Here is a 26,740-nt window from a genome sequence, read left to right as displayed (position 1 = left end):
CTGTGAATGCATCTTAAGCTACAAAGAAAGAGAAACAATCAGGAAAGGGGAAGTTCTCTTGCAAAGTACTGGCTGTTTTGGTTTTGTGAAAGCTAAAAAGAATGACGTTAGGAAAATACAGGAATTTGAAACTATCTAGAGTTAATATCCCAAGTTTGCCCTGTCTGATAGTAAGATTAAAATGGGGAGGCAAAAAGTTGGATGTTCACTAACATGGTGGAAGATTCACAAATGGGCAGAAGTCTATATCCAAGAGCCAGGTGCAATTACTTATGGGTTGTTGTCAGAGACTGGGGTTCAATGCCCCTAAATGAATGGGGACAATAAGGTGTCATCTCTTGTAACAATGAGATCCCCGTTACTTCTGAAAAGTTGAGGTGCTTCTCCTCCTTTAAGTTTTTCTCTTTTCTCTTTTAATTTGGGTTCCATTGAACCCATTTAGCCTGGTTTAAGAATAGAAAAACCTTCCCCTTTTAGAAAGACAATGGCCTCTCAGTAGAGAACTCATTAATCCTGAGGAAAATAACAAGCATGGTTCAGAGGCAAAGGGTAAGGGTGGTGGTGGCAGAAAAGCATGAAAGCAATCAAGTTAAAGTCTTTAACTTCCAACAGAATGAGAAATCATCTCCCATGGTTATTCAGTTGGATAACATATCTAAAATAATGTGGAGCAGCCTTCATGGTTTCAAAAAGCTGAAAAAAAATGGAATTAATAAATGCTACTAGTTACAGGGGGAAATGACAGGCAAACCTCAGCATGAAACTAAAAAGGCTTTTCACAAAATGTTTGGACTGGATATGAATGCCATTATATAACAAAAGGCACACGTCATAAATTTCCTGGGCTAGCCTGAGTCATACTAACATAGTTCTCTGAAAAGTAAAAAAAACTTAAGTTTTAGTTTCGTAAAGTGCTCTTGCTCTACAGGTTGAAAAGGGATGAATGTGAACCTCTTTAAAAAATGTAAAATGGACACTTGATTTGCTAAAGGATTACTCACAGAGGATTAGTTTTAGCTGAATTATAGGTGCTCTGAGAGATCAATTAGTGGTTACAGCCTCCTGTGTGTGACACACTTGCTTGGATTAGCACTGGTTTGCACCACTGTGGCCATCCCTGATTACTGCATTGACGCTGTCATTCTCTGAGCAAAGCCAAATCACACACACAAGGCATGCCTAGAATTCCAGTTGGACGAAGACAGCTGGAAAAGTCTGCTTTTGTTTTTAAAAATTGGCCTGAAGAAATGGTTTTGTATTCCAAAAAATACTCCCCCGTTCTGTGCTACAAATTATGGCATCCTACTACTCTGTGTCTTATATGGCATACTCACTCTTCTTTGTATATTTATAAAGGCACAAAGGGGCAAATTTCACACTGTTTCCAATGTGTGGAATGATGTGGGGTAATGACCGTTCCCCGCATTAAACGGGGGGCGCCCTTTGCGTGGATGTGCGCAGCCCCTGGACCCAGTGCGGCTCCATCAGCATAGGCTTGGCTTCGCCTTCCCCCCAAGTGGGATACCTGGAGGTCTGCGCCTACCTCAGTCAGTTGTCCAATCCCGCCTGGGGGAAGCGTTGCCAAGGAGACCAGGCCAGGTAGGGGAGGGACTACCTGCCCACACAATAGAGGGAGGATCTTACCTGGGAATCCTCAGTCGGCTTCAGAGCTTCAGAGTAATAGGATGTATTAGCTCTCCAGTCCTGAGTTCATGTAGTCTTATGTATTCACCTGATTTTGGTAAGCATAAGTAACTTAGTATTTGTTGACATATCAGCTGTCAAAGTCATTAAGTTATCTGGTCTTGGATGTAATGATTCCCCCCCTCACTCCCCATATATGAGTTTTATCTGGTACTATGTTCATTACATGATTTGTCCATTGTTTAGGTTTTAATATTTTATTGTATGCTACCTTGTAAGGGCTTGCCCTGGAAGGCAGGGTAGAAATACATTAAATAATTACATGTTGTAGTCACTCAGTTGGGTAAAATATGAAAGCAGGACTGACACAAAACTGGTCAGCAAATAATGTCCTGGCAATTGTTTTGGAAATTGTTTCTTTTTAAAGCTCCTCCAGAGCTGTTAGACAATTTCTCCTCCATCCTATAATATTTGATGGCATCACTGCCCCTATTTGCTACGCACTGCTTTTTTAAAAGCATTTTTAATACTACATGAAATTTTCCATAAGGCTCAGCATCGCCACCTAGTGTCACATTGTATATTGCACTTAAAAGACACTTAAAACGTTTTATTTGCAGCTGTATAGCTGAGTCTCTATTATTGTTTTAATTCATTGGTTTTAACAACTGATCTGTGTTCATTTTAGGTGCTTCTGCAGTTGAAAAAATATGTAAGGATGCCTGATTTCAACCCCTTAAAAGTAGGACTTGTGTCTGTTGCCTGCTGCTCCATGTGTCAATGGGTTTTAGCTTTAGATCACTATCACCTTGTAAAAAAGGTATCTTTACAGCTACTGTTTCTGAATCATCATAAAAAGTTGTTAAAATAATGTCCTCATAAGAAAAACTTTAAAAAAATACGTTTTGTTTATGTTGGGAGATATTCTAAATAGAATAAAACAGGAATTTGTACTCAGTTTTGCAAATGTATTTCAGCCAAAATTATTTGAGGAATTAAAAAACAAAACCACTGTATCCTTTTGAACGTTAACTTTCTGATTATACAGGCCACAATCTGCCTTCTCTCCTGCGTGTATAAATATGCATATTCTACAATGTATACAAATCAGTGCATACAGAAGAGGGGAAATTAGACTATGAGTGCAGGATAAAAGAATAAAGTCTAGTATGGAAATGCCTTTGCATGCATGCACATACCCGCCAACATTTCTCTGATGAAAACAGGGATGTTCTGCTATGTGGGCTACTAGTATCTTCTTCTTTTTTTAAATAACTGGGAACATTGCTATAGCTCCTCACCATGTGATGAGAAACAGACACCATGTTCTGAGCTCTGGGGATAGATTATTTTATATCCTCCACAGCCATTCTCATAAATAAGTACACCAAAAGCCACATTTTCTCCAGAGTCCTACTTACGGTTATTCCAGCCAGCTATGTGTAAGGAAGTGTGTGTTGGTGCATTCTATTACAACTTTGCTTATAAGCACATGTGAGATAATAACACAGTTTATGCTGAACGTGGGATGGCCACAGACAAAAAACATCTTTATGTTGAGTCTCCATCCCCTAGCCCATATCCCCAAGTCTTCACTGCAACTATTAGGTAAATTTCCCCAAGTTAGGAAGTCATTGTGTTATGCACTTTGACAGTTCTACAATGTATCATGGGCTGGTGGGGACAGATGAGCATGAAATGTAATGATAGCACATTATCAGTAAGTGTGCCAAAACATAAGAAAGTGGGGAAAGAACTTGACACAGAGGTGCTGTTTTCAATGAAATCATATGAAGCGGAATGTGTAATTTGCATATGTGTATTGTACATAAATATTTTTTCTGTTTGTCCATTCCTTCCTTCAAGCTGAATTATAAATATATCTTCTTATATAGTTTGTAGAGCCAAAACAATTGAAGGTAGCTGAAGCAGAGGAGCTACTAAAACTTGCACATGAAAAATTGACTGAAAAGCAAAGAAGTTTAGTGCTGGTAAAATAATTCTACTTGTTATATACTATAGAATTTATATTGCTTGTTAAATAACATAAAGTTTGTGTCTGTCTCAGTTTGGGATATATTGTTTTAGTTTAAAAAATCTTATGAAGGCAAAAAACTGTCTACTTATTTGTTTAAAAGTATTTCAGCAGGAACAGAGTGAGAGGGTAACAAGGGATAGAGTTTTCCAGAGATACATCTAGCCTAGGAATGAGCATCTAGAATGATCTGCTGTTAAAGTTCAATCTTCTCTAAAGGGTGTGAAATAAGTGAAGACAAAGGCCACCTGGGGACTGGAGTGTGGGTATGAATAATGATTGTATGAAGAGATCATGTGCCCTTGAATTATCAGTGCTTAGTTTGACCCATCTACCTCTTCCCATCCATGCATTTCACTGACTTTGAGAAGGAACTGCAGTGAGGAAAAATGACACCATTCTCTTTCTCTGTGCCAGGTGTTGCATTTGACCTGCTCTTACTCTGGTGCTTCCTTTATAGCTGCTGCAGTGATTTGTTAGGAACTAATAGTGGGGTGGGAGAGCTGAAAATAATGCCAAAGTATTTCACATCTGGCAACCAATGTGCCACTTTGGTTTCAGATAGTACATAGGTAAAAAGGTAAAGGACGCCTGACAGTTGTCCAGTCCCAAACGACTCTGGGGTTGCAGCGCTCATCTCGCTTTACTGGCCGAGGGAGCTGATGTTTGTCCGCAGACAGTTTTTCCAGGTCATGTGGCCAGCATAACTAAGCCGCTTCTGGCAAAACCAGAGCAGCGCCCGGAAACGCCGTTTACCTTCCCGCCAGAGTGATATCTATTTATCTACTTGTACTTTGACATGCTTTTGAACTGCTAGGTTGGCAGGAGCTGGGACCGAGCAATGGGAGCTCATCCTGTCGCGGGGATTCAAACTGCCAACCTTCCGATCGGCAAGCCTTAGGCTCAGTGGTTTAGACCACAGCGCCACCCGCGTCCCTAGTACATAGATGAGTCTTAAAAGCCTGGGACACAAATTACTTCAGGTAAATGAGCCACTATAGCTGCAAGAGGGCTGTGAAAATTTGTGTCCTGGGCTTTTTATAATTATCTACCTATGGACTACAGTGGTGCCTCGCAAGACGAAATTAATTCGTTCCGCAAGTTTTTTCTTCTTGCGAGTTTTTCGTCTTGCGAAGCACGGTTTCCCATAGGAATGCATTGAAAATCAATTAATGCGTTCCTATGGAAACCGCTTGCCAGGCTGGCGGTGCGGAGAAGGGCTTTTCTCCCCACCGCAAGCCTTCAGGACAGGTACGGGAACAGAGGGGAAGGGGCGCAGCGCTTCTCCTCTGTTCCCGGGGCTTGCGGTGGGAGGAGGGTTTTTCCTCCCCACCGCCAACATTCAGAACAGCATTCTGAATGTTGGCGGTGGGAAGGAAAACCCTCCTCCCACCGCAAGCCTTCAGGACAGGTACGGGAACAGAGGGGAAGGGGCGCAGCGCTTCTCCTCTGTTCCCGGGGCTTGCGGTGGGAGGAGGGTTTTTCCTCCCCACCGCCAACATTCAGAACAGCATTCTGAATGTTGGCGGTGGGAAGGAAAACCCTCCTCCCACCGCAAGTCTTCAGGACAGCCATCCGAAGGCTGGCGTGGGGAGAAGGGCTTTCCGCCCCACCGCCAGCCTTCGGAGCAGCCTTCCGAAGGCTGGCGCGGGGAGAAGGGCTTTCCTCCCCACCGCCAGCCTTCGGAGGAGCCTTCCGAAGGCTGGCGCGGGGAGAAGGGCTTTCCTCCCCACCGCCAGCCTTCGGAGGAGCCTTCCGAAGGCTGGCGCGGGGAGAAGGGCTTTCCGCCCCACCGCCAGCCTTCGGAAGGCTCCTCCGAAGGCCGGCGCAGGGAGAAGGGCTTTCCGCCCCACCGCCAGCCTTCGGAGGAGCCTTCCGAAGGCTGGCGCGGGGAGAAGGGCTTTCCGCCCCACCGCCAGCCTTCGGAGGAGCTCCAAGGACAGTGGGGAAGAAGCGCTGCGCTTCCCCGCTGTCCCGGAGATTTCCCTATGGGCTTTCGTTTTGCGAAGGAAGCCCATAGGGAAATTCGTTTTGCGAAGCGCCTCCAAAACGGAAAACCCTTTCGTCTAGCGGGTTTTCCGTCTTGCGAGGCGTTCGTCTTGCGGGGCACCACTGTATCTGAAACCAAAGTGGTGCATTGGTTGCCAGATGTGAATTTTTTTTCCAGCTCTCACACCCCACTATAAGCAGAAAGACTGGAGCTATGCTCCTTTGTTCATGCTTACAGGGGGTTGGGAATGGGCTTCTTGCCCAAACTATTTCACCTAGCTTTAGAAAGCTCCCAGCATTGCTCTGCACAGAACCCACAACTATGATTGCACAATGTCTGTTACAACAATTACAGATAAGCAACCTGTCTTAATGTATGGACCCAATTATAGCAGAATTGAAGGCAAGTAGTTGCTGTCTTGTCTAGTACCTTGTTAGGAACCCACTGAGAACCTCATGTAAGTTTTGAAAGAAAGAGCTAGAAATAGGGCTTCGTGGGGTGGTGAATGCTTCCCTCCGTGAGGGAGCCTTCCCAGACCCACTGAAAGAGGCGGTTATTAAACCACTTCTTAAAAAACCATCTTTAGATGCGGCCACGATGGCCAACTATCGCCCAGTCTCAAATCTTCCATTCTTGGGCAAGGTGATTGAGCGAGTGGTTGCTGAACATCTCCAGGCACGCCTGGAAGAAGCGGACCATTTGGATCCCTTCCAGTCGGGATTCAGGCCTCATCATGGGACTGAAACTGCCTTGGTCGCACTGGTTAATGATCTCCGGCGGGCTAGGGACAAAGGTGAGAGCTGTTTCCTAGTTCTGCTGGATCTCTCAGCGGCGTTTGATACCATCAACCATAACATCCTTCTGGACCGTCTTGAGGGGCTGGGAGCTGGGGGCACTGTCATACAGTGGTTCCGCTCCTTCCTCCTGGGTCGTGTTCAGAAAGTGGGGGGGATGAGTGTTCAGACCCCTGGGCTCTCAATTGTGGGATGCCTCAGGGTTCTGTCCTCTCCCCCATGCTTTTCAACATTTACATGCAGCCGCTGGGAGAGATCATCAGGAGGTTTGGGCTGGGTGTTCATCAGTATGCAGATGATACCCAGCTCTACCTCTCTTTTAAATCAGAACCAGTGAAGGCGGTGAAGGTCCTGTGTGAGTGCCTGGAGGCGGTTGGAGGATGGATGGCGGCTAACAGATTGATGTTGAATCCTGACAAGACAGAAGTACTGTTTTGGGGGGACAGGAGGCGGGCAGGTGTGGAGGATTCCCTGGTCCTGAATGGGGTAACTGTGCCCCTGAAGGACCAGGTGCGCAGCCTGGGAGTCATTTTGGACTCACAGCTGTCCATGGAGGCACAGGTCAAATCTGTGTCCAGGGCAGCTGTTTACCAGCTCCATCTGGTACGTAGGCTGAGACCCTATCTGCCTGCGGACTGTCTCACCAGAGTGGTGCATGCTCTGGTTATCTCCCGCTTGGACTACTGCAATGCGCTCTACGTGGGGCTACCTTTGAAGGTGACTCGGAAACTACAACTAATCCAGAATGCGGCAGCTAGACTGGTGACTGGGGGCGGCCGCCGAGACCATATAACACCGGTCTTGAAAGACCTACATTGGCTCCCAGTACGTTTCCGAGCACAATTCAAAGTGTTGGTGCTGACCTTTAAAGCCCTAAACGGCCTCGGTCCAGTATACCTGAAGGAGCGTCTCCACCCCCATCGTTCTGCCCGGACACTGAGGTCCAGCGCCGAGGGCCTTCTGGCGGTTCCCTCATTCTGAGAAGCAAAGCTACAGAGAACCAGGCAGAGGGCCTTCTCGGTAGTGGCGCCCGCCCTGTGGAACGCCCTCCCACGAGATGTCAAAGCGATAAACAACTACCTGACATTCAGAAGACATCTTAAGGCAGCCCTGTTCAGGGAAGTTTTTAACGTGTGATATTTTAGTGTATTTTTGGTTTCTATGGAAGCCGCCCAGAGTGGCTGGGGAGGCCCAGCCAGATGGGTGCGGTATAAATAATAAATTATTATTATTATTATTATTATTATTATTATTAATAATAATAATAATAATAATAATAATAGAAAGTATGATCTATAGCAGCAATATATGCCACTATAGTATGTTTTCCTTTAATTTCTAACTCCTCAGATTGAACAACATCAGCAAAATTTAGAAAGAATGTTTGGAGAAAGTATTGCTGAGCAAGAAATGCTAGCAGCTAGAAAAGATCAAACAACACGCCGTTTACACTGTGCATCTGTGTTAAGCACAGCTCTGAAGGATGAAATGGTATTACTTCTTTCTGCTCTAATGTTTGACTCTAATTAAAATTAGGCTTCATTGTTTACTTGTCTTAGACTGTCTTTTCTGTTGGTCCTTTTCCATATCATATAACCTCCCGTATTCTTGTGGAGAAGTATACTCTGTGTTTGCCATCAGAGGCTAGCTGTTTCCACCAGCATTACCACACACCACAGCCCTAGGATAAAGGGGGAAGAGTAATGAAGTTGTTAGGCATTTAACCATCTACTGTAGGGTTGTTTTCAGGTGTCAAGGTACTGTATATTGTTCGCTGAGCTATTGATAAATTTCAGAAAAAGAAAAATCATTGCTATTCCAAAATCAAAGCAGAGAAGAATGGCTAAAAAAAAAATACTGCTTATTTATGTACCTTCAAATGTAGGATGAGAGCATTTTTCACAAATACCACAGCACTAAACTATTTCTTATACTCCCAACATAAATATCTACACAAGTGTAAATATTGTTACGAAATCACTTATAGTATGTGCTGCGTACTGACAAGTCATAGGTTTATTATGTTGCAAATACTATACTTTCTAAACAAACTAGTTTGTCCAGTACTCAGTGATATTTGGCCCTAAACATTGTTTTTTATATCCTAGGCACGCTGGAAAGAATCTGTTAATAATTTCGATCAAAGGTTGCAGGGAATCGTGGGTGATGCCTTTGTTTCAGCAGCGTGTATTGCCTATAGTGGAGTATTATCAGCATCATATCGTCAGCAACTAGTGAATGACTGTCTGAAACTCTGCAAAGAAAGCAATATTCTAGTATCTCCAAATTATTCGCTAGTAAATTGCATGACAGAAAAAAATGAGGTAATAATGCATGGGCAGAGGGAATGACATTTCCAAGGTTTTCTTTGAAATTTAAATTAAATTAGGAGAGTGGGGATGTTTTTAGAGAGAGAGTCTAATTTTGCTGGCTGAGGCACTACCTATTTAACTAGGTAAAGGCCCCATTTGCAGAGGTAGATTTAGGGCAGTGCTACTAGCCCCCCTCCCATTGGATGCCAAGCTGATCTTCACAACTATAACATAGTGCATACACAGAATTGTATGTAGAGATGGGGGGCGTCAAATTTTGGTATTGTGTGACCTTGAAATTTGAAATGCCAAAGTATGCCTCTACCATTTATATCATCTTTTGGGATTTATTCAAGCTATCATACTTCTTTTGTTATTATTCAGAATCACTCAAATCATTTGTGGAACAAATATTATTGTTGATAATAGTCTTTAAGTATTAAAAATTGATGTTTTACAGGTCCGCAAGTGGCAAAATGCAGGCTTGCCACTTGACCAGTACTCTACAGAAAATGCTATACATATTATGTATGGACAACGTTATCCTTTGCTAATTGATCCAGAAAGACAAGCGTACAAATGGATAAGTCAAATGAGTGGTAAACTACGCCAAATTCGTGTTACGGATGCTCATTATTTTAGAACACTTGAAAACTCTATGCGTCTTGGTGAATCAGTCCTACTACAGGTAGTTCAGCTTCCACTGAGTCTGATCACTCAACTGTTATATAAACTGGCCGGGGGGGGGGGGTCTTAGAATTCCTGAGCAATGCTAGATACAAGCTTATACTTACTATGCCAATCAACAAGGAGGCATTCAAAGGCACTGATGGTGGAAACTGACAAACTGTTGACATGGGCTCAGCTTGAAAATGGGGCATCTGGCAGAGGTTAACAACCACTGGTTGAGCCACATAGCCATCAGTGAGGCAGAATGGAATTAAGTTTTTCGGCAGCCAGTTCGGCAGCCGGGTCAGCCAGTTGTGGATCTGTTTGCCTCCAAGTACAGTGCTTGGTTAGACACCTTTGTGTCTCAGTTTCCATCTCTGGGAGCAGGGGGTGGATTGCCTGGGGGTGGATTGGCCTCAGGGTTTGCTCTATGCCTTTCCTTGCTTTGGTCTTCTTGATCAAACCATCCAGAAAATCCGCTGCTTCTAGGCCAAGGTAATTTTGGTGGCCCTTCATTGGTGGTCCTTCATTGGCTCCTGGACCTTGTCAATCTGATGGTGTTGTCCCCTTGGTGACTCCTTGGTGATTCAGGGGCTGGTGATCTATCCTACCCCAGAACTTTTCTGTTTGACTGCCTGAAGGCTAAAAGGTTCTGGTTTACATAGGTGGTTGTAGGTTTGTCAATCTGGAATATTTCTTTCTGGTTGTCATAAATGTCTGTTCTACAGTCCTTTTAGTTTACCTGTTAGGGTTAGTGTTCCGTCTTCCCATTGATTAGCACAGTGGTTCTCAACCTTGGGTCCCCAGATGTTTTGGCCTGCAATTCCCATGATTCCTAGCTCACAGGACCAGTGGTCAAGGATGATGGGAGTTGTAGTCCCAAAACATCTGGGGACCCAAGGTTGAGAAAGGCTGGTTAGTAGTTGAGAAATTGTTTGCTCTGTCAGTCAATCTGCCTACAGTGATGACCCCTCCACTTGGAGAAGAGGCAAAAGGATAGAGAAGATTCTGCCTCATTTCTCCAGTAGGAAGTGTCATACCTAAACAAGAATGACCACTCCCCGCTTAAAACGGGGGGCGCCCTTTGCGTGGACGCGTGCAGCCCCTAGATCTGGAGCGGTTCCATCAGCATAGGCTTGGCTTGCCTTCCCTCAGGTGGGATACCTGGAGGTCTCCGCCTACCTCAGTCAGTTGTCCAATCCCACCTGGGGGAAGCGTTGCCAAGGAGACCAGGCCAGGTAGGGGAGGGATTACCTGCCCACACAATAGAGGGAGGATCTTACCTGGGAATCCTCACTTGGCTCCAGAGCTTCTCCCACCCTACCCACCCTCAGTTAATGTCTTATTTTGCAGGTTAACTTTTCTTCACAGGTGTGCGGGCGCTGCTACGTTAAGGTCGCTGTTAAAGGGCCGGAAAGGAATTTCCCTGCATTGGCAGGTTTCGCCTTTCCCATAGCAAAACGTCACAACTTTGGCGGTATCAGGCCTTGGGCGGAATCCTTTAGTCCATCTTCCTCTTTGCGGCGGCAATACCAGGGTTCCCCGTTAAAGGGGTTTCTGAAGGGAGGCTTTGACCGTACGCCGAAAGGTCGTCATTGCTCTCCCCTGCGGCGGCGGCGTAACGGAGGCGGCTATCTCTGCTTGAACATATGTTCTCCAGAGCCGGCCCATCCCCCCCCCCCCACACACACACCCTGATGCTCCCTAGGTCCCTGGGGACTGGGGAGGGAGAATGCCCAGTGCCTGAGCCAAGGTCTACCCACATTTGAAATTTAATAAAGTTGTGGCCAATTTAATCCCATAGCATGTTGTCTTGACTCGTTATTCCACATGACGGGGGGGACCGCTCGGGATCTGGGGACTCCGCTTGTCCACGCAATGTCTTCTGCCTAAATCTGCAAACTGCAGGTTGTTCTGCAGCTGCTACACCTCCCTGTTCACATTTTTCATCTTGTTCTCTTATTCTCACTGCCTGCTGTGGGGCAAAAGTAGCCTGCCCTGTCCCCTCATCCTAAGAAGGTGAAAAAGATGGGTGGGCAAGGGTTTTCTGATCGAGGGGATAAATCCAGTTATGATGTCAACACCCTCACATACTGCATTTCAGGCTTAAGCACCTGGTTTTGTGCTTTGTAGGATTTCAGTGAAACACTGGATTCAAATATGAAGCCAATATTAAAAAAGGAAATCTACAACAAATCAGGGCAAGACTTCATTAGAATAGGAGATTCTGAAATTGAGTGCAACCAAAACTTCAGGTAACTGTTCTTTTCTGTGATACAGTGGTACCTCTGTTTACGAACTTAATCCGTTCCGGAAGTCTGTTCTTAAACCAAAACCATTCTTAAACCAAGGCACGCTTTCCCTAATGAGGCCTCCCGCCGCCAGTGCCCTTCCACTGTTTGGATTCCGTTCTTAGACCGAGGTAAAGTTCTCAAACTGGGACACTCCTTCTGGTTTTGCGGAGTTCATAAACCGAATCATTCGTATTAAGGACTGTTCTTAAACCGAGGTACCACTATATAATTTTTTACTTATGTAAATTGAAACTAACTATATTTTAAATTAGCTATATTTGTTTGACTCAGCTATGTCTTTACTTGCCTCACACCTGATGTTATTGTTAATTATTGTTTCAGATTATACTTGACAACACAAAAACCCAACCCCCATTTTCTGCCAGCAATATGCAGTATTGTGACAATGATAAATTTCACTGTAACATTTGAAGGTTTGCAAGATCAGCTTTTATCTGCTGTTCTAATTAAGGAGAAACCAGAGGTTGAACACCGGCGTTGTGAGTTGCTAGAAAGCATATCTGCTGACCTAATAACACTTCGTGAACTGGAACAGAAGTCACTTAGGCTTCTCCAAAAAACAGATGGTAATGAAAAATGTACAGAAATCCTTGAAATGTCATCCATATGTTTTGAACAAATTATAGGCACCTGTAACTAAATAAGTTACAAATTAAATGAATTGTTTTTTATATGAAATGACATGGATAAGGTAATCTGCAACGATTTCCATGTGTCAGGCAGAGGTTAGAATGTTAGTTTGGATGTTCTGGTTCAGATCCCCACTCATCTATGAAGCTCTCAACCTAATCTATCTCATGGGTCTAAAACAGTGCTCTGTTTAGTTACTTGTATAAATTGCTGTGCAAGTTAAATTGTAAACCATTCTAATTGTAATTAAAGGACCACCTCTCACACAAACCTGGCCAAATACTGAAATCAACCCAGAGGCCCTCTTCCAACCCCTCCTGCCTCTAGATATTAGGGCAGTAGTAACTAGCAACAAATTTGGACCTTTTGTTCTTGCCCAGTCCTTGTCATCTGTGTTCAATTTAATCTGATAGTTGTATTGTTCTGATTTGCTAAATTTAATTTAATTGATGTTCTTGTTCATCCTACTTATTATTGTTATGGATATTACTTTAGCCATACTGGGAGATACTGCAACTAAAGGGCAGCATAAAAGTTCCTTGTTTCTTTTACTAGATTTATCCACAATTACAGTCCAGTTTATTAAAAAATTTTTTTACAGAAGAGTGGATATTTAATCAATAATGCATTATTTGATTTATTTCTACACCACAAATGAAGTAAACTTCCTTTAAATTGTAGGACATATTCTAGATGATGGAGACCTTATTGACAATTTGCAAAGATCTAAAATTACCTCAACAGAAATTTTTGAGCGTGTTGAAGCATCTGCAGCAACAGAAGTTAAAATAGAGGCACTGCGTGAAAGCTATCTTCCTATTGCAACTCATGGCGCCATCCTCTACTTTGTAGTATCAGATCTTTCTCATATCAACTATATGTATCAGTTTCCCCTGGAGTGGTTTCATAAGATCTTTGAAGACTCTGTAGAGTACATACTCAAAGTAAAAATTGGGGTTTCGTTGAGTGCCCCAGGAATTTTTAAGCCTCGGTCAGTTTTTAGGACTAAATCAGAGAGACTTCCCGCCAGAGAAGATGAGAACGAAATAGAGAGTATCGCAGTCAATTTCCAAGGACATATTAATGCTATAATAGAGAAATTAACAAAAAATGTTTATAAGGTGTGTACCTGAATTTATTACACAAATGATTTTTGGCTAATACTAGTATCTGCAAAATATAATGTGTTTTTATTAAATATCTTATTCAACAGAGAGTTTCTTCAGCTCTGTTCAGTGAGAATCAGCTATGCTTTGCTTTTCTGATGTGTACAGCAATTATGAAAAATAAGTATGATGGAAATCTATTTACTAACAAGCTTGGATTTATACCAGAGAATCAATGGAAATTCTTCCTTCAGTCTAGCATAATGGCAAATATTATGGACACGCAGGACTCTGAGACTACTGGTAAAGAAGGCCACATTCAGTAAATGTATAGGTCAAATTGTACTCTCAGGCACCTCTCAGAAATAGACTTGCCATTTCTAAAACGGCTCCTTTTACTTGCAGAAAAGACACATCAGTGGAAACTCCCAATAGGAGATAATTGATATATGCTGTTTCCCCTGCAGCCCCCAGCACCGCCCCCATTATGTTTGGATTGTCCTCTAATCCTTCAGAGTACCTTTTCAGGGAGCACAAAACAGCAAATCGCCACTTATACCCCTTCTTCAAATAGAACTTCCCACAGGCAGCTTCTGCCTACGGGTAGCCTGAGTCCAGTGCAATATCTTTAAAATTTCCATTGTTCCCTCACATTAGAGATTCTTTAGATCTGTTATACTACAAACACAGATTTTTTTTTCCTGTCTCTACAAGTGAGAATGAAATTTGGCAATGATGGAAACTGAAAAATCTAAGGAAAAAAATCTGGTTTTCATTTTTTAAAGATGTACTAATTAGGCATGCCCTTTTCTAATTTCTAAACTCAAGTAAAGGCACTTCAATGGGTAGAACTGTAGAGATGGAAGGTCCCAAAGGGTCACTTGGTCCAACCTCCTGCAATGCAGAAATCATGGACTTGTGGGGATGGAAGAAACACTTGGGCCCCAGGTTATGGGTGCCCAGCACACACTGTGATGTGACGTCATGATGTCATGTACCCCATGGCCTCAGAACCTGAGTTCCGGTTCGAGGTCTTGTAAGGCCTCGGACAGCATACCTGAGGTTTCACAATGCCTCAGATGTGACTTCTGGTGCTTTGCGAGGCACCAGAAGTTGTGTCAGGGGCCCTGCAGTGTGGGTGCTGAGCACCCAGAACAAACTTTTTGAGGATGCTTGAGCCCCCAGGACCCCCTATACTTGGCACTCCTGCCATTCATGAACTAAAAAACAACAATTAGAGGACCATAGGACAAGCTACCAAAAAAGTAGTTGTGGACCTCCTCCAATATATTGAGCTATCGTTAATTCCTTGCACAGATCTCACAGACAGATTAGATTATATCTGGTATTTATTAAGCATTCATTCTGATGTGCTTGTGGATGTTTCCCCACCCCATTGATCTTTCATTGATCCTAACACCAAAAAGTCTGCTTCTTTTTAAAGAAATTGTCGTACTAGGCTGATAGAGTGATTTAATCCACTTTAATTGTGAAAACCTAAATTTCCAGGTATGAATCCTTCCTTCAAAATACAGACAGTCTGGAGACACATGTAGACAGACACCTCCATTTATAGTGATTATAATTATTTTAAGAACAGTTATAAAGATTTGGGGTGAATTACTAAGGAACTATTGCACTTAAATTCTGAATTTAACAAGTGTTAGAATCTTCCCTATTGTGATGTAGTTTTTGACAAAAGTTCAAACAAAGTGGAAGTAATATCAATGGAATACTGTTATATTGTGTACGGCCAATTTCTGAGTAGAAACAACTTCCTCTAGAGCTGCAATCCTATACCCATTTATCTGAGAGCAGGCCTGATTGAAATCCATTGAACTTAAATCTAAGGCATTCCAGGACTGCAAATCTCAAAAGTAGATATGTACACTAATTAAATGTATAATATAATTATTATTCCTCAATTAGGTTCACGTGCATTCAAGAAAACTCCTCCACTCCATTGGATTACTGACATGATGTGGAAAGAATGCAGGTACATGAGCACTCACATGCCAGCATTCAGCCTGTTGTGTGATTCCCTTTCAACAAATCCTCAGCAATGGAGAGCTTTTCTAAATAGTCAGAATGTATATTATTTGATCAGTACAAGCTATAGACCAGTGTCACCAAGGCAAGGTAAGTGTTGATGTAAAACTATGTGTTGATTTTCAGCATGCCTTTCTAACCTAGTGTTGAAAACACTCCCTGTGTCCCCAAACCATGAAAAATTGAAGAAGCAATGCTCCTGGGGTTAGTTTCCTTTGGATGAGAGAGCATTGGAAATTTGCACCTGACAACTTAGAATCACAATCCGTGCATCTGATGTAGTGAGACTCCAGTCCACAAAAGGCTTTTGTAATGTTGCATGCCACCCCAATCTCTTGAGTGGTGTGAGATTCCAGGGGTTTCTGGCGTTTACCTGGGGTTCATGTTTCCTTTGGAATAGGGTTACATCAGAGATTGTGATGTCTTTATTTACACATATATACAACCTGAGCCTCCAGTGGAGGAGTCAACAGTATTAGGGTCTTGCTTGCCTTGGATTCAGACAGAAATCAAGCATCGCTCTGACCCTCTGGCTTCCCAGCCAGTTGTTTCTACTCCTCTCTTCAAGAACAATAGCTATTCTACAGTTCTATTGTTGTGAACAGAGATTTACAACTCTGACAAATATGAAAGATCAGAGAAGAGAAAGGCTTATTCGTGTAGATGATTTGAGAGTTTGTCTCAAATTAGACCTAATATAAATGAGATTACCCAGATAAAGCAAGCTCACACCTCTCACTGAGTTTGTATACATAAGGTACATACGTAAGAGGCTCGTTTATAATTATATTTGGAGAATGGTTCATGTTTTTCTGTAGCTGCATTGTTTGATACTTTCTGGATGTCCCATGGTCATATTATAAGGTAGTTGTACTCTGTGTTATAAATCAAGTACTGCTAAGAGTTGTCTCTTTTTGTTTTCCAGTGTATTTCTTACCAATTTAAAAATTGGTGTGGTATGAGCAAATTTTTATTCTGAAAGTGTAGCTCAGGGAAACGTTTGAGAACTACCACACTTCACTTTTATCCTGGCAGTTATGTTATTCAATTATATTGCTGTATAAAAGTTACAAATTTGTTGCAACATTTTTATATGGTTTCAACTGTTTCAAAGTTTCAGTAATGTTGTAAATTACTGTTTAATCTCTTACAGACCCAAAATTAGAAGTACTGAGAAAAAGTGATGAGCAGGAGAGTGGACCTTTAATTTTCCCTTGGGAGAAACTTTCTGCATTCGAAAGACTTATTTTGGTAAGTAAAATCAAGTGGGAAGTATTCAACTAAATTCTTGCTAGCACAATGGGATTTTATTCCACCACCACCCACCCACTATTCCCAAATCTCCTCTGAAACACCCCAGAACAGATTTGGTAGGAGGAATGAGGGAGAAGAGGTGGAGAACGTTTTATTACACAAGAAGAAATCTATGTGCTGACAGATCATTCACTTTAGTGATACATTGAATACAACTTGGTATCTTTTGGGAGGATTTCAATATTGTGCTATAGAAAATGCTCCATCAGTGCAAGGATTTCTCCTTGCTCAACAGAATGTTTCCCCCCCTCCTTCCACATGCTGTTCTGGGGGTTCACATGTCTCCCTCAGAGCCATTTGGGAGGTGCACAAGGAAGAAGGGGAGGCAAGTTCAATTACACTAGGAGATGTCTTTGCACAGGTTTCATCTTTAAAAGATTGCAGTGTTAGAGAAAAGTCAAGTAAGATGTGACATGATATAAGTTTATAAAACTATGCATGCCATGGAGAAAGTGGATAGGAAAAAGTGTAACATTAGAACTTGTGAACATCCAATGAAGCTAAATGTTGGAAGTTTCAAGACAGATAAAATAAAGTACTTGTTCACACAGTGTACAGTGGTACCTCGGGTTACATATGCTTCAGGTTACATACGCTTCAGGTTACAGACTCCACTAACCCAGAAATAGTACCTCGGGTTAAGAACTTTGCTTCAGGATGAGAACAGAAATTGTGCTCTGGCGGCCCGGCGACAGCAGGAGGCCCCATTAGCTAAAGTGGTGCTTCAGGTTAAGAACAGTTTCAGGTTAAGAACGGACCTCCGGAACGAATTAAGTACTTAACCCGAGGTACCACTGTATAGTTAAACTATGGAACTTGCTCCCATGGGAGGCAATGATGGCCTCCAGCTTGGATGGCTTTAGAAGAAGATTCAACAAATTCACGCGGGAGAGGCCTATTGATGCCTATTAGCCAAGATGGCTATGCTCTACCTCAACAGTTAGAGGCCAGACTTGTGATGCTTCTGAATATAGTGGAACCTCGGTTGTCGAAAACTTCATCAGCCAAACAATGCAGAACCCAAACAACAATAACCCGGAAGTGAATGCTTTTGTTTTCAAACACGCCTCGAAAGTCGAACAGCTTCTGAGGTGCGTTTCTCCATTTTTTTAAAAGGGATTTGCCGACTGGCAATTGCGCCTCAGCTGTCGAACGTTTCAGAAGTCAAACCGTCTTCCGGAACGGATTACATTCGACAACCGAGGTTCCACTGTACCAGTTGCTGAAAACCACAGGAGGGGAGAATGTTATTGTGTTCAGATCTTCTTGCTGGTTTCCCATAGGCATCTGGTCACCGCTGTGAGAGCAGGATACCAGACTAGATGGCCCAATGGCCTGATCCCGCAGGTTGCGCCTATGTTTATATGTTGCAGTACTTGTTAGTGGAATCTAGTCAATAGGGATCACTTTATGTATAGCTTCTGTTTGCAAATATTTTTAGCTTTTGAGGGCACAAAGTCCCTCACAGCAATTAAGGAAGTGATAGTTTTAAGGAATTCAGATGCAATCCAGTAACAGTTAAGCACATTTAAGTTGCATGTATTTCAACGGGAGAGAGAGATACATGTGCTGTGCTTTCACAATGAACTCAATGGAATTTAAAGGTGCTTCACTTTGCTGAATCATATCTTTCATGAATTCAGTGATATCATATTTTTTTTAATAGATAAAAGTTCTTCGGTTAGAAAGCTTAACTAGTGCAGTACATACATTTGTAGCTGAGAAATTGGGGCATTACTATCTTCAGATTGGAGGAATTAATTTGAAAGCAGTATATGAAGAAGAATCTAATGCCATAACTCCAATAATTCTCATTCATACTCAAGGTGAGCATTTATAAAGGATGAGTATGCAAAACCTGCTTTATGAATTAGGGTACAATCCAAATGCCCCCCCCCCATGTGGCTTTGCAGAGTAGCAGGGTTGCCAATACATTCACAGGCTTGCCACACACGAAGATGGCAGTGGAAGAAGGGGAGGACAATCTGGCCAAATCTGGACCCAAACACTTTGCCAGCTTCAGTCTGACACAGTACTCAGACCTGATGCCTTCATATTATGGCAGTAAGATACACTTGAGATCCAGCAGATCCTGGGGCAGTTTAGCCCTACTCTCAGAACACTGCACCCACTTGCAAATTTAGTGGCCAGTGGGAGCCCAGCTAAACTGGGACAGTTGGGCAGAGGGTCACTTCTACTTAATCCAACCCCCTCTCCAGTCCTGTAAAAGGGGGTGGGTTTGATTGCTTTGCCCTTCACTATATTTATATGAGTATACCATACGCTGCTGACCCTGCTTGCTCCACTTGGCAACCCTGCCAACCCCTTTGCCAACCACCTTACTTGACACCTGGCCAATCCCTGCTCCCTTTATACCTGAGCAAACTCTTCTCTCTTTACACCTCACCCAACCCCCCCCAGCTCCCTCCAAGCACCCCCCCCACAGTTCACCCCAGACCCCAGCCCATTTAAAGGAGGGAGAGGTGCTTCAGATAGTGGTTTGCCAAAGTGCCTCCCCGCTCCATTAAATAGCTCACATTGGCCACCTGCTGCCCACACTGCTTGCTTGCTCTCTCCGTTGCCTGCCTACTATTCTGTTGTCAAGCTGGAGCTTGTGTGGCTGCCTGCTGATGGCCATGCAAACTGCAGCGTGACAACTGCCTTACATTTTTATGTATATAGGAATAAAACATAGGAAGAAAATATATGGCCCAATCTAATTGGTGCTAGTTGTTAATAGTCAATTGAAAGTAATAAAATTTAATACAGTCACTTAGCTGCTTTGGGTATGTTAGTGTAAAGTGTATAACAATGGCATAAATTGTATTGAAAAGTTTATTTGTTTTATAGATGGCCCATGCCTCTGCGTTATCCTACTTAGTTTCTACAGCAGAATCATGTTCATGTTTACACAGATATTTCCCACTGAGGTCTATTATTTCCAAGTAAGTGTGCACCGTAAATTTGTGCACAACAGCCTGAAAATGACAGCAGGCAAACACAAAAAAGAGATGCCAAATTATTTCCCCCCTTTAAAACCATCTAGTCATTTCATTCCTGTGGCATCGTGTTAATGATGCAATATAGAATACTATGTTAGGTCTGCTCATTCTTCTGTAGAGCAGCATACATTTTACGTAAAGTATTACCGTATATGCACACCTTTTCATTGACCCAATATAATAGGTTTCTGGATGTGGAAATAAAACAGTTATTATGTATACTACACAGGTGTAGATATTGCAGCTCTCTTTCTACGCCTTGCCCAGGAAATAAAAGGAAGTACACAACATGTGAAAATGATATCTCTGGGACGTGGTCAAGGGAGCAAAGCTGAAGATTTGATATATAAATCAAGCATACTGCAGGGACAGTGGGTATTTCTCCAGAACTGTCATCTTGCAGCTTCATTTATGCCCAGACTCTGCAAAATTGTTGAATCGTAAGTGTTTTTCCCTAGCATTTATTTGTATATGCAGTTTTGTTCAGATGAGTGAGGACCAGAGTAGGCTGGCAATACTGCACTATTTGCCTTGTAGGAATCAAGTATAGTTTTTTATTTATTATTATTACCTTTGATTTATTAATTGCCTTCTCATTCTCAACCACTCCCTGCTTTCCTGACCATTGGGTATGCTGGCTGAAGCTGATAGGAGTCCAAGTCTTAACAACATCTGGACAGCCATAGGTTGCTCATTCCTGTTCTACAGCTATTCACCAGTTCTTTTGAGCTGGCCCGAAGCTGAATTAAATTACTGCTAGGGAATTATGCTGACTATCACTCAGTTAATAGGGAGTAGTCTATATTGAACAATTTTCTCCACTTAGCTCAAGGATCTAAGATGGGTGGCTTTAAAAAGAGATCGCACAAATTCATGGAAGAAAATGCTATCAATTAGCTATATATTACCTCCCTTATCAGAAGTAGTAGGTCTCTGAATACCAGTTCCTGGGAATATGAGTGGGAGGTGCTATAGCACTCATGTATTGCTTGTTGACTTCCTATCTGGTTGGTTTGTGTGAGAACAGAATTCAAAACAAGATAAACTTTTGGTCTGATTGAGAAGTGTTACTCTTACACAGGGATGGAAGGATCTGTCAATTTTTGTTTTCTCATTTTCTCATTTTTCCACTTTTAAATTCAGTTCTCCACATTTCTGAAGCAATTTACAATTTAAAAAAGCACACTTCATGAACATTTACTAGCATTTTAATTCTGCATTTAATTCTCTTCATAAACACATTTCTATGGATTCTGACTTTAGAGTAACATGATAGAGAGAAATAGCACCAGTGGTTAACAGTTATTAAGAAGTTTCATATTTGGAATGCAGTTCCCTATAGGGAAGACTATATTCTGTCAGTGTTTATCTTATTACAATGTTCTCTATCCCTCATTACTATTAAATTTTACACTGTCACAGTTGCTTGGAAAATCACACAAAAATACTGTTGCTGTCCCCATGTTAAGCAAGCAGTTTAACTTCAAACCTAAGCCTTCCTAAACAGTTTCCTACCTCAGAATGTGATGGTATGAAGAGAATCAATGCTGCTAGTTTTTGTGACCTGGCCCTCGGAGTCGAAGGTTGGAGTACTAGATGCTTCACTAGGTGGAGAGATTCAGCTACACTGTATTCGAGATGTTTTTTCACTGGTGGAGTAGCAACAGTTTTGTGTAATGGTCTCCCTGCTGAAATGCAAGAGACCCCATCAATATTGACATTGTGCCAGCTCTTGAAGACAACCTGTTTAGACAAGCATTCTCCTGATCCCTTGACCTGATCCTCCTGTTGTAACCCTTTTAATGCTGTTTTAACTGTTACACTCTTTTAATGGGATGTATTTTTATAATAGGTTTTACATTTGTAAACCACTCCGAAGCCATTTTGGCAAATAAGCAATATATAAATTTATTATAATAAAAATAAGTAGTAGTAATTATATATATGTAAGGGGATTATGAGATACAGCTGCTTTTGTAGGTATGTGTACAGTTGTTGTTATACCACTTCTTGTAAAGATGAATTCTTGGTTAAATAATACTGAACGCCGTGCAGTACAACTTCATAGTCTGTTTTTAGACAGTGGTGGTGTTACAAAATTTGTTCTATCTACAGATTTACTCGATCACAGACAAATATAGACCCTCAGTTTAGACTCTGGTTAAGTTCAACGCCAGATCCATCTTTCCCTATACCCATCTTGCGCAAGGGCCTTAAGGTAAGATTTGAAGTAATCCCTTCAATTAGAGGGGATGGTTCAGATGCCTTGAGGTGAATAATTCAAACAACCAGTTGGCCTGCACACCTGAATGGCTGTGTTACATAAGCTGCCTTGTGGTTATGGGAAGGTAGAGTACTTTAAAAGCAAATTAACCAATATCTTGGTAGAAGATTTATACTCTGTTGATTTCACTGGGACTTGAATATACCTCTCTCAGAATTACATCCAGCTAAAGGAAAGTCCAGCTGCTTTCAGAGGACTTCCATGTAATGAAATGTATTTACAATCATCTTTCAGTGATTCACTAGAAGGTAATATATTTTGCTGAAGTCTGTTTTTTTCATAAACCGTCCTGCATATTTTCTAAAGATTGTAATAGAACCTCCACACGGACTAAAGGGAACACTGCTTCAAACATTTGGAGCAAGTGGTACTGAAATAGTAACGGAAGCTGTATTCAACACCACCACCTGTGGGCCGTCATGGAAAAGGTTGCTGTTCAGTCTGTGCTTCTTCAGTGCTGTAGTTCATGAAAGAAAGAAATATGGAGCTTTGGGCTGGAACATTCCATATGAATTTAATTCTTCAGATTTAGAGGTAAGAGGAAGTCTTGCAGATCTAAATAAAAGCATGGTTGTAAATACAGTAGTATCATCTTGAAATTATACCAATTATAACCATAAATTCCAAACTGCGTCTAGTAGTGCTTCCACTCCTCCATGAATCTAGCAGATACAGAAGCAAGGAACTGCCAAGGCATACCCACTATTCACAAAGAAATGAAAATTTAATTAATTTTTTTTTATAATCATATTTATTAGCATTTCCAATAATAACAGAATAAGAAAAATAAAGAAGATAAAGAAAAGAAAGAAAAAGAAAGACAAATTTACATTCTTGCTTTCATAACCTTCTTTCCAGGACTCCCTCCTTCCCCTCCCGACCGTATTCCCCTTTCCCTAGGTTGGTTCCACAAGCTCTCATTCCCAATTAAAACCTAATATGTTTAACCCTTTAGCCAATTTAAATTTATACAATCTTACCATCACTCCTCATCTTTAACAGAAATAGAAAAAAGATTTTCCCCCCAAGATCTGCCCCAATTTCCTTCCACGAATTCCCCCCTTTTTTAAAGAAAACATGTTAAATCAAGATACCTGTGATGGGATGATTAGCTGCTTGTGCGTAAAATCGTGCTCCCTCAGAGTTTGTGCCACTCCACAAACCTCTGTGTGTGACAGAGCTCCACAAACATGTCTGCCCTAGTCACTCGTAGATTCCGACAGTGGTTGTTTTCGGAATCGTCTCCAACATAAGAGCTCCTTAACGGAAACCCGCCTTCTGGACTCACGGCGTGACAGTTTCCGGCGAGGCGTGGGTCTCCCTATGGGAGCTTCAGATACCTCCCCACTGTTCTCGCTGGAAGCGTCTCTGAGCCCTCCCTCCTGCTCGCATTCCCTCAGAGATCCACTCCTCCCCCTGCTGGTTCCTGCTTCAGCTGTTGAGTCTCTTCCTTCCTCCCTGAGCCCCTCCACCACCTGTTCCTCCGATGGCAGTTCCCTGACATCCACCTCCCCTCCAGGGCCCCCCTCACCCCCTCCCATTTCCTCTCCTCTGGGAGGTGAAGAGGTAAAACCCCGAAAAGAATCTCCTTCATCTTCAGACGTCTCGAACACTTCCCTCCATCGATCGCCGTCCTGGCTCGCTGAATCCTCCTCCTCCTCGGAATCTGTGAACCCCTCCAACTCCTCTTCTTCGTCGGTGGTGGCAAAGTATTCCCTCCGGAACCTCGCTACAGGCTGAGGTTTACGTGGGAACCTCTGATGAAAAGTTTCTATTAAAACTTCGTCCTTGACATCCTCTGCCCTAACCCAGGTGTTTTCCGACTCCGGTTCCCCTTCCCACATTACCAAATACTCTACTTGATCTCCCTTCCACCTGGAATCGAGGATCTCTGCTACATTGTAGCTTTGTTCCCTTTCCTCCATTGCTGGTCCCCGAGTGACCCTCCCTTCTCTGTCCCCTTTATACAGTGACAGCAATGACCTGTGGAAAACTGGGTGCAGCTTCATGTGGTTCGGCAACCGGAGTCTGAAAGCCACTGGATTGACCTGTTGTGTGATTTCAAATGGGCCCAGTCTTTTGGGTCTTAACTTCTTACAACCCCCTTTGAAGGGTAACCCTTGGGTTGACAGCCACACTTGGTCCCCCACCCTAATGGTTTCACCTTCTCTCCTGTGTTTGTCTGCCTGCCTCTTATATTCCTCCTTGGCCCTGTCTAAGTTAAGTTGGAGCTGGCGATGGATAGCTTCCATTTCTTCTACGAACTGTTCGGCAGCTGGAACGCTCCATCTCTCCCCTTCCCCCCCTGGGAAAGCCCTGGGATGGCACCCGTAATTTGCCAAAAAGGGGCTCATCCCCGTGGACACGTTCTCCGCATTGTTGTAGGCAAATTCCGCCAATGCCAACTTCTCCACCCAATCATTCTCTCTGTCATTGACGTAACACCTCAAATATTGTTGGAGGATGCCATTGGCTCTTTCCGCCTGCCCATTGGTTTCAGGATGCCGGGCAGTCGAGAAATTTACCTCTACATGCAGTAAGCTCATGAGCTTCCTCCAGAACCTGGAAGTAAATTGTTTCCCCCGGTCTGAAATCACCCTCAAGGGGGCGCCATGCAACCTAAACACATTTTCTACAAACAATTTAGCGGTTTCTTCTGCCGTGACCGCATGCGAGCAGGCTATAAAGTGTGCCATTTTGGTTAACAGGTCTACCACAACCATGATGGCTGTTTTCCCTCTGGACCTTGGCAGATCAGTCATGAAATCTATAGCCACTGCTTCCCATGGTCTTTCTGGTGTGGGTAGCGGTTCTAATAACCCTGCCGGCGCCCGCCTTTCCCCTTTGGCTCGCTGGCATTGGTCACAACTCCTCACATACTCCCGCACGTCTTCCCTGACCTTAGGCCACCAAAATTCCCTGGTCACCAGCCACATGGTTCTGTGTTGCCCAAAATGCCCCGCTGTGGGGCTATCGTGCAGCTGCTTGAGTACCTTCCCCCTCAACTCTCCTTCAGGTATATATAACGCTCCCTTGTAGTACAACGCCCCGTTTCTCTCCTCAGAACCTCCGGGTTTATCTTCCTCCCTCCTGAGTCCCCTGAGTTTGTCCTGTGCGTATTCATCGTTCTCCGTTCCCTCTACCAGTTCTCTTTGCCCCACCAATGCCGCCCCACACACCCAGCGGTCCTCTGGAATGACATGTCTCTCTTCGGGTGCTCCCTCCCCCTCCAAATATTCAGGTTTACGTGAGAGAGCGTCCGCCCTAACGTTCTCTGGGCCTGGCACATAACAAATCTCAAAGTTAAATCTGGAGAACTCCTGGGCCCATCTCAACTGCCGTTGGTTGAGCACTCGTGCCGTTCTCCAATACTCTAGGTTCTTGTGGTCAGTGCACACTTGCACCTTATGTTGTGCGCCAATTAGCAGGTGCCTCCATCTCCGAAAAGCCTCATGGATAGCAAGAAGTTCTCGATCGTACACCGTGTAGTTCCTCTCGGATTTGTTCAGTTTTCGCGAAAAAAAAGCACACGGTCTCCACTCTGACTCCTCCCCCCCTGGCTGCAGGAGAAGCACCGCCCCAATGGCTCTGTCTGATGCGTCTGTTTCGACTCTCATCTTTTTTTGTAAATCCACATGCAGAAGTTGTTCTTCAGAGGCGAAGGCCCTTTTTAGCTCCTCAAAAGCTCGCTCCGCCTCCTCAGTCCAAACAAATTTCTTCTTACTGCTGAGACAGTCCGTTATGGGCGCCGTCAGGTGGGCAAAGTTTCGGATGAACTTACGGTAAAAGTTCCCAAACCCTAGGAACCTCTGCACATCCTTCTTTGTTTTGGGAGTTTTCCATTCCAGCACTGCCTGGACCTTGCCGGGATCCATAGCCAATCCCTTGTCTGACAGGCGGTACCCCAGGAACTCCACCTCCTTGGTATGAAACTGACACTTCTCCAGTTTCACCCACAGCCGGTTGTCTAGCAGCCTGCGCAACACTTCTCTGACGTCTCTCACATGCTGCTCCTCATTCTCAGAATACACCAACACGTCATCCAGGAAGGCCACACAATTCTTGTAAAGCAAAGGCCCTAGTACGTGGTTCATCAGCGATTGAAAGCACGCTGAGCCTGCTTGTAATCCAAATGGCATAATGAGATATTCAAATGCCCCCAAAGGGGTGAACATGGTGGTTTTCCATTCATCCCCTTTCCTTATACGTATCAGATTGTACGCCCCCCTTAGGTCCAGCTTGGTAAAAATCTTTCCCTTCCGCACCCTGTTCAAAATGTCATCTATTCTAGGCATGGGAAAGGCCAATGGTTCTGACACTGCGTTTAAGGCCCTAAAATCACACACAAGTCTCGGCTTGTCCGTGTTTTTTTTATCCACAAAAAACACTGGACTCCCTCCCACTGCCCTTGACTCTCTGATGAAACCCCGCTTCAGGTTCTTGTCAATGAATTCTCGTAACTCCTGCATTTCTCTGTCTGACATGGCATACAACTTGCCTACAGGGAGCTGTGCCCCAGGGAGTAAATTGATTTGACAATCAAAGGGTCTATGCGGGGGTAGTTGGTCAGCTTCCCTTTCGCTGAACACGTCGCTG

At 43.3% G+C, this 26,740-nt stretch overlaps 1 protein-coding gene across 11 annotated transcripts in view; it reads left to right on the top strand.

Annotated features, from left to right (window-relative positions):
• DNAH14 (dynein axonemal heavy chain 14) overlaps positions 1-26,740 on the top strand; it is a 149,189-nt gene that overhangs the window by 106,378 nt on the left and 16,071 nt on the right. For 7 of the 11 annotated variants that reach the window (XM_081186336.1, XM_081186339.1, XM_081186340.1 and 4 more), the window contains 15 exons: positions 2,333-2,464; positions 3,540-3,635; positions 7,814-7,954; positions 8,572-8,787; positions 9,236-9,463; positions 11,578-11,699; positions 12,081-12,325; positions 13,071-13,510; positions 13,603-13,798; positions 15,425-15,634; positions 16,698-16,795; positions 18,525-18,684; positions 20,090-20,300; positions 21,976-22,078; positions 22,451-22,678. In XM_081186336.1, coding sequence (XP_081042462.1) covers positions 2,333-2,464; positions 3,540-3,635; positions 7,814-7,954; positions 8,572-8,787; positions 9,236-9,463; positions 11,578-11,699; positions 12,081-12,325; positions 13,071-13,510; positions 13,603-13,798; positions 15,425-15,634; positions 16,698-16,795; positions 18,525-18,684; positions 20,090-20,300; positions 21,976-22,078; positions 22,451-22,678 — 2,826 coding nt within the window. Of the gene's footprint in view, positions 1-2,332; positions 2,465-3,539; positions 3,636-7,813; positions 7,955-8,571; positions 8,788-9,235; positions 9,464-11,577; positions 11,700-12,080; positions 12,326-13,070; positions 13,511-13,602; positions 13,799-15,424; positions 15,641-16,697; positions 16,796-18,524; positions 18,686-20,089; positions 20,301-21,975; positions 22,079-22,450; positions 22,679-26,740 lie in introns of those variants that run through there. The other 4 variants (XM_081186338.1, XR_014005918.1, XR_014005919.1 and 1 more) reach the window with 4 other exon arrangements.

Source organism: Podarcis bocagei (assembly GCF_964188305.1).
Source record: "Podarcis bocagei genome assembly, chromosome: 3".
NCBI classification, from domain to species: domain Eukaryota; kingdom Metazoa; phylum Chordata; class Lepidosauria; order Squamata; family Lacertidae; genus Podarcis; species Podarcis bocagei.
This window is presented reverse-complemented; position numbering and strand designations above follow the sequence as displayed.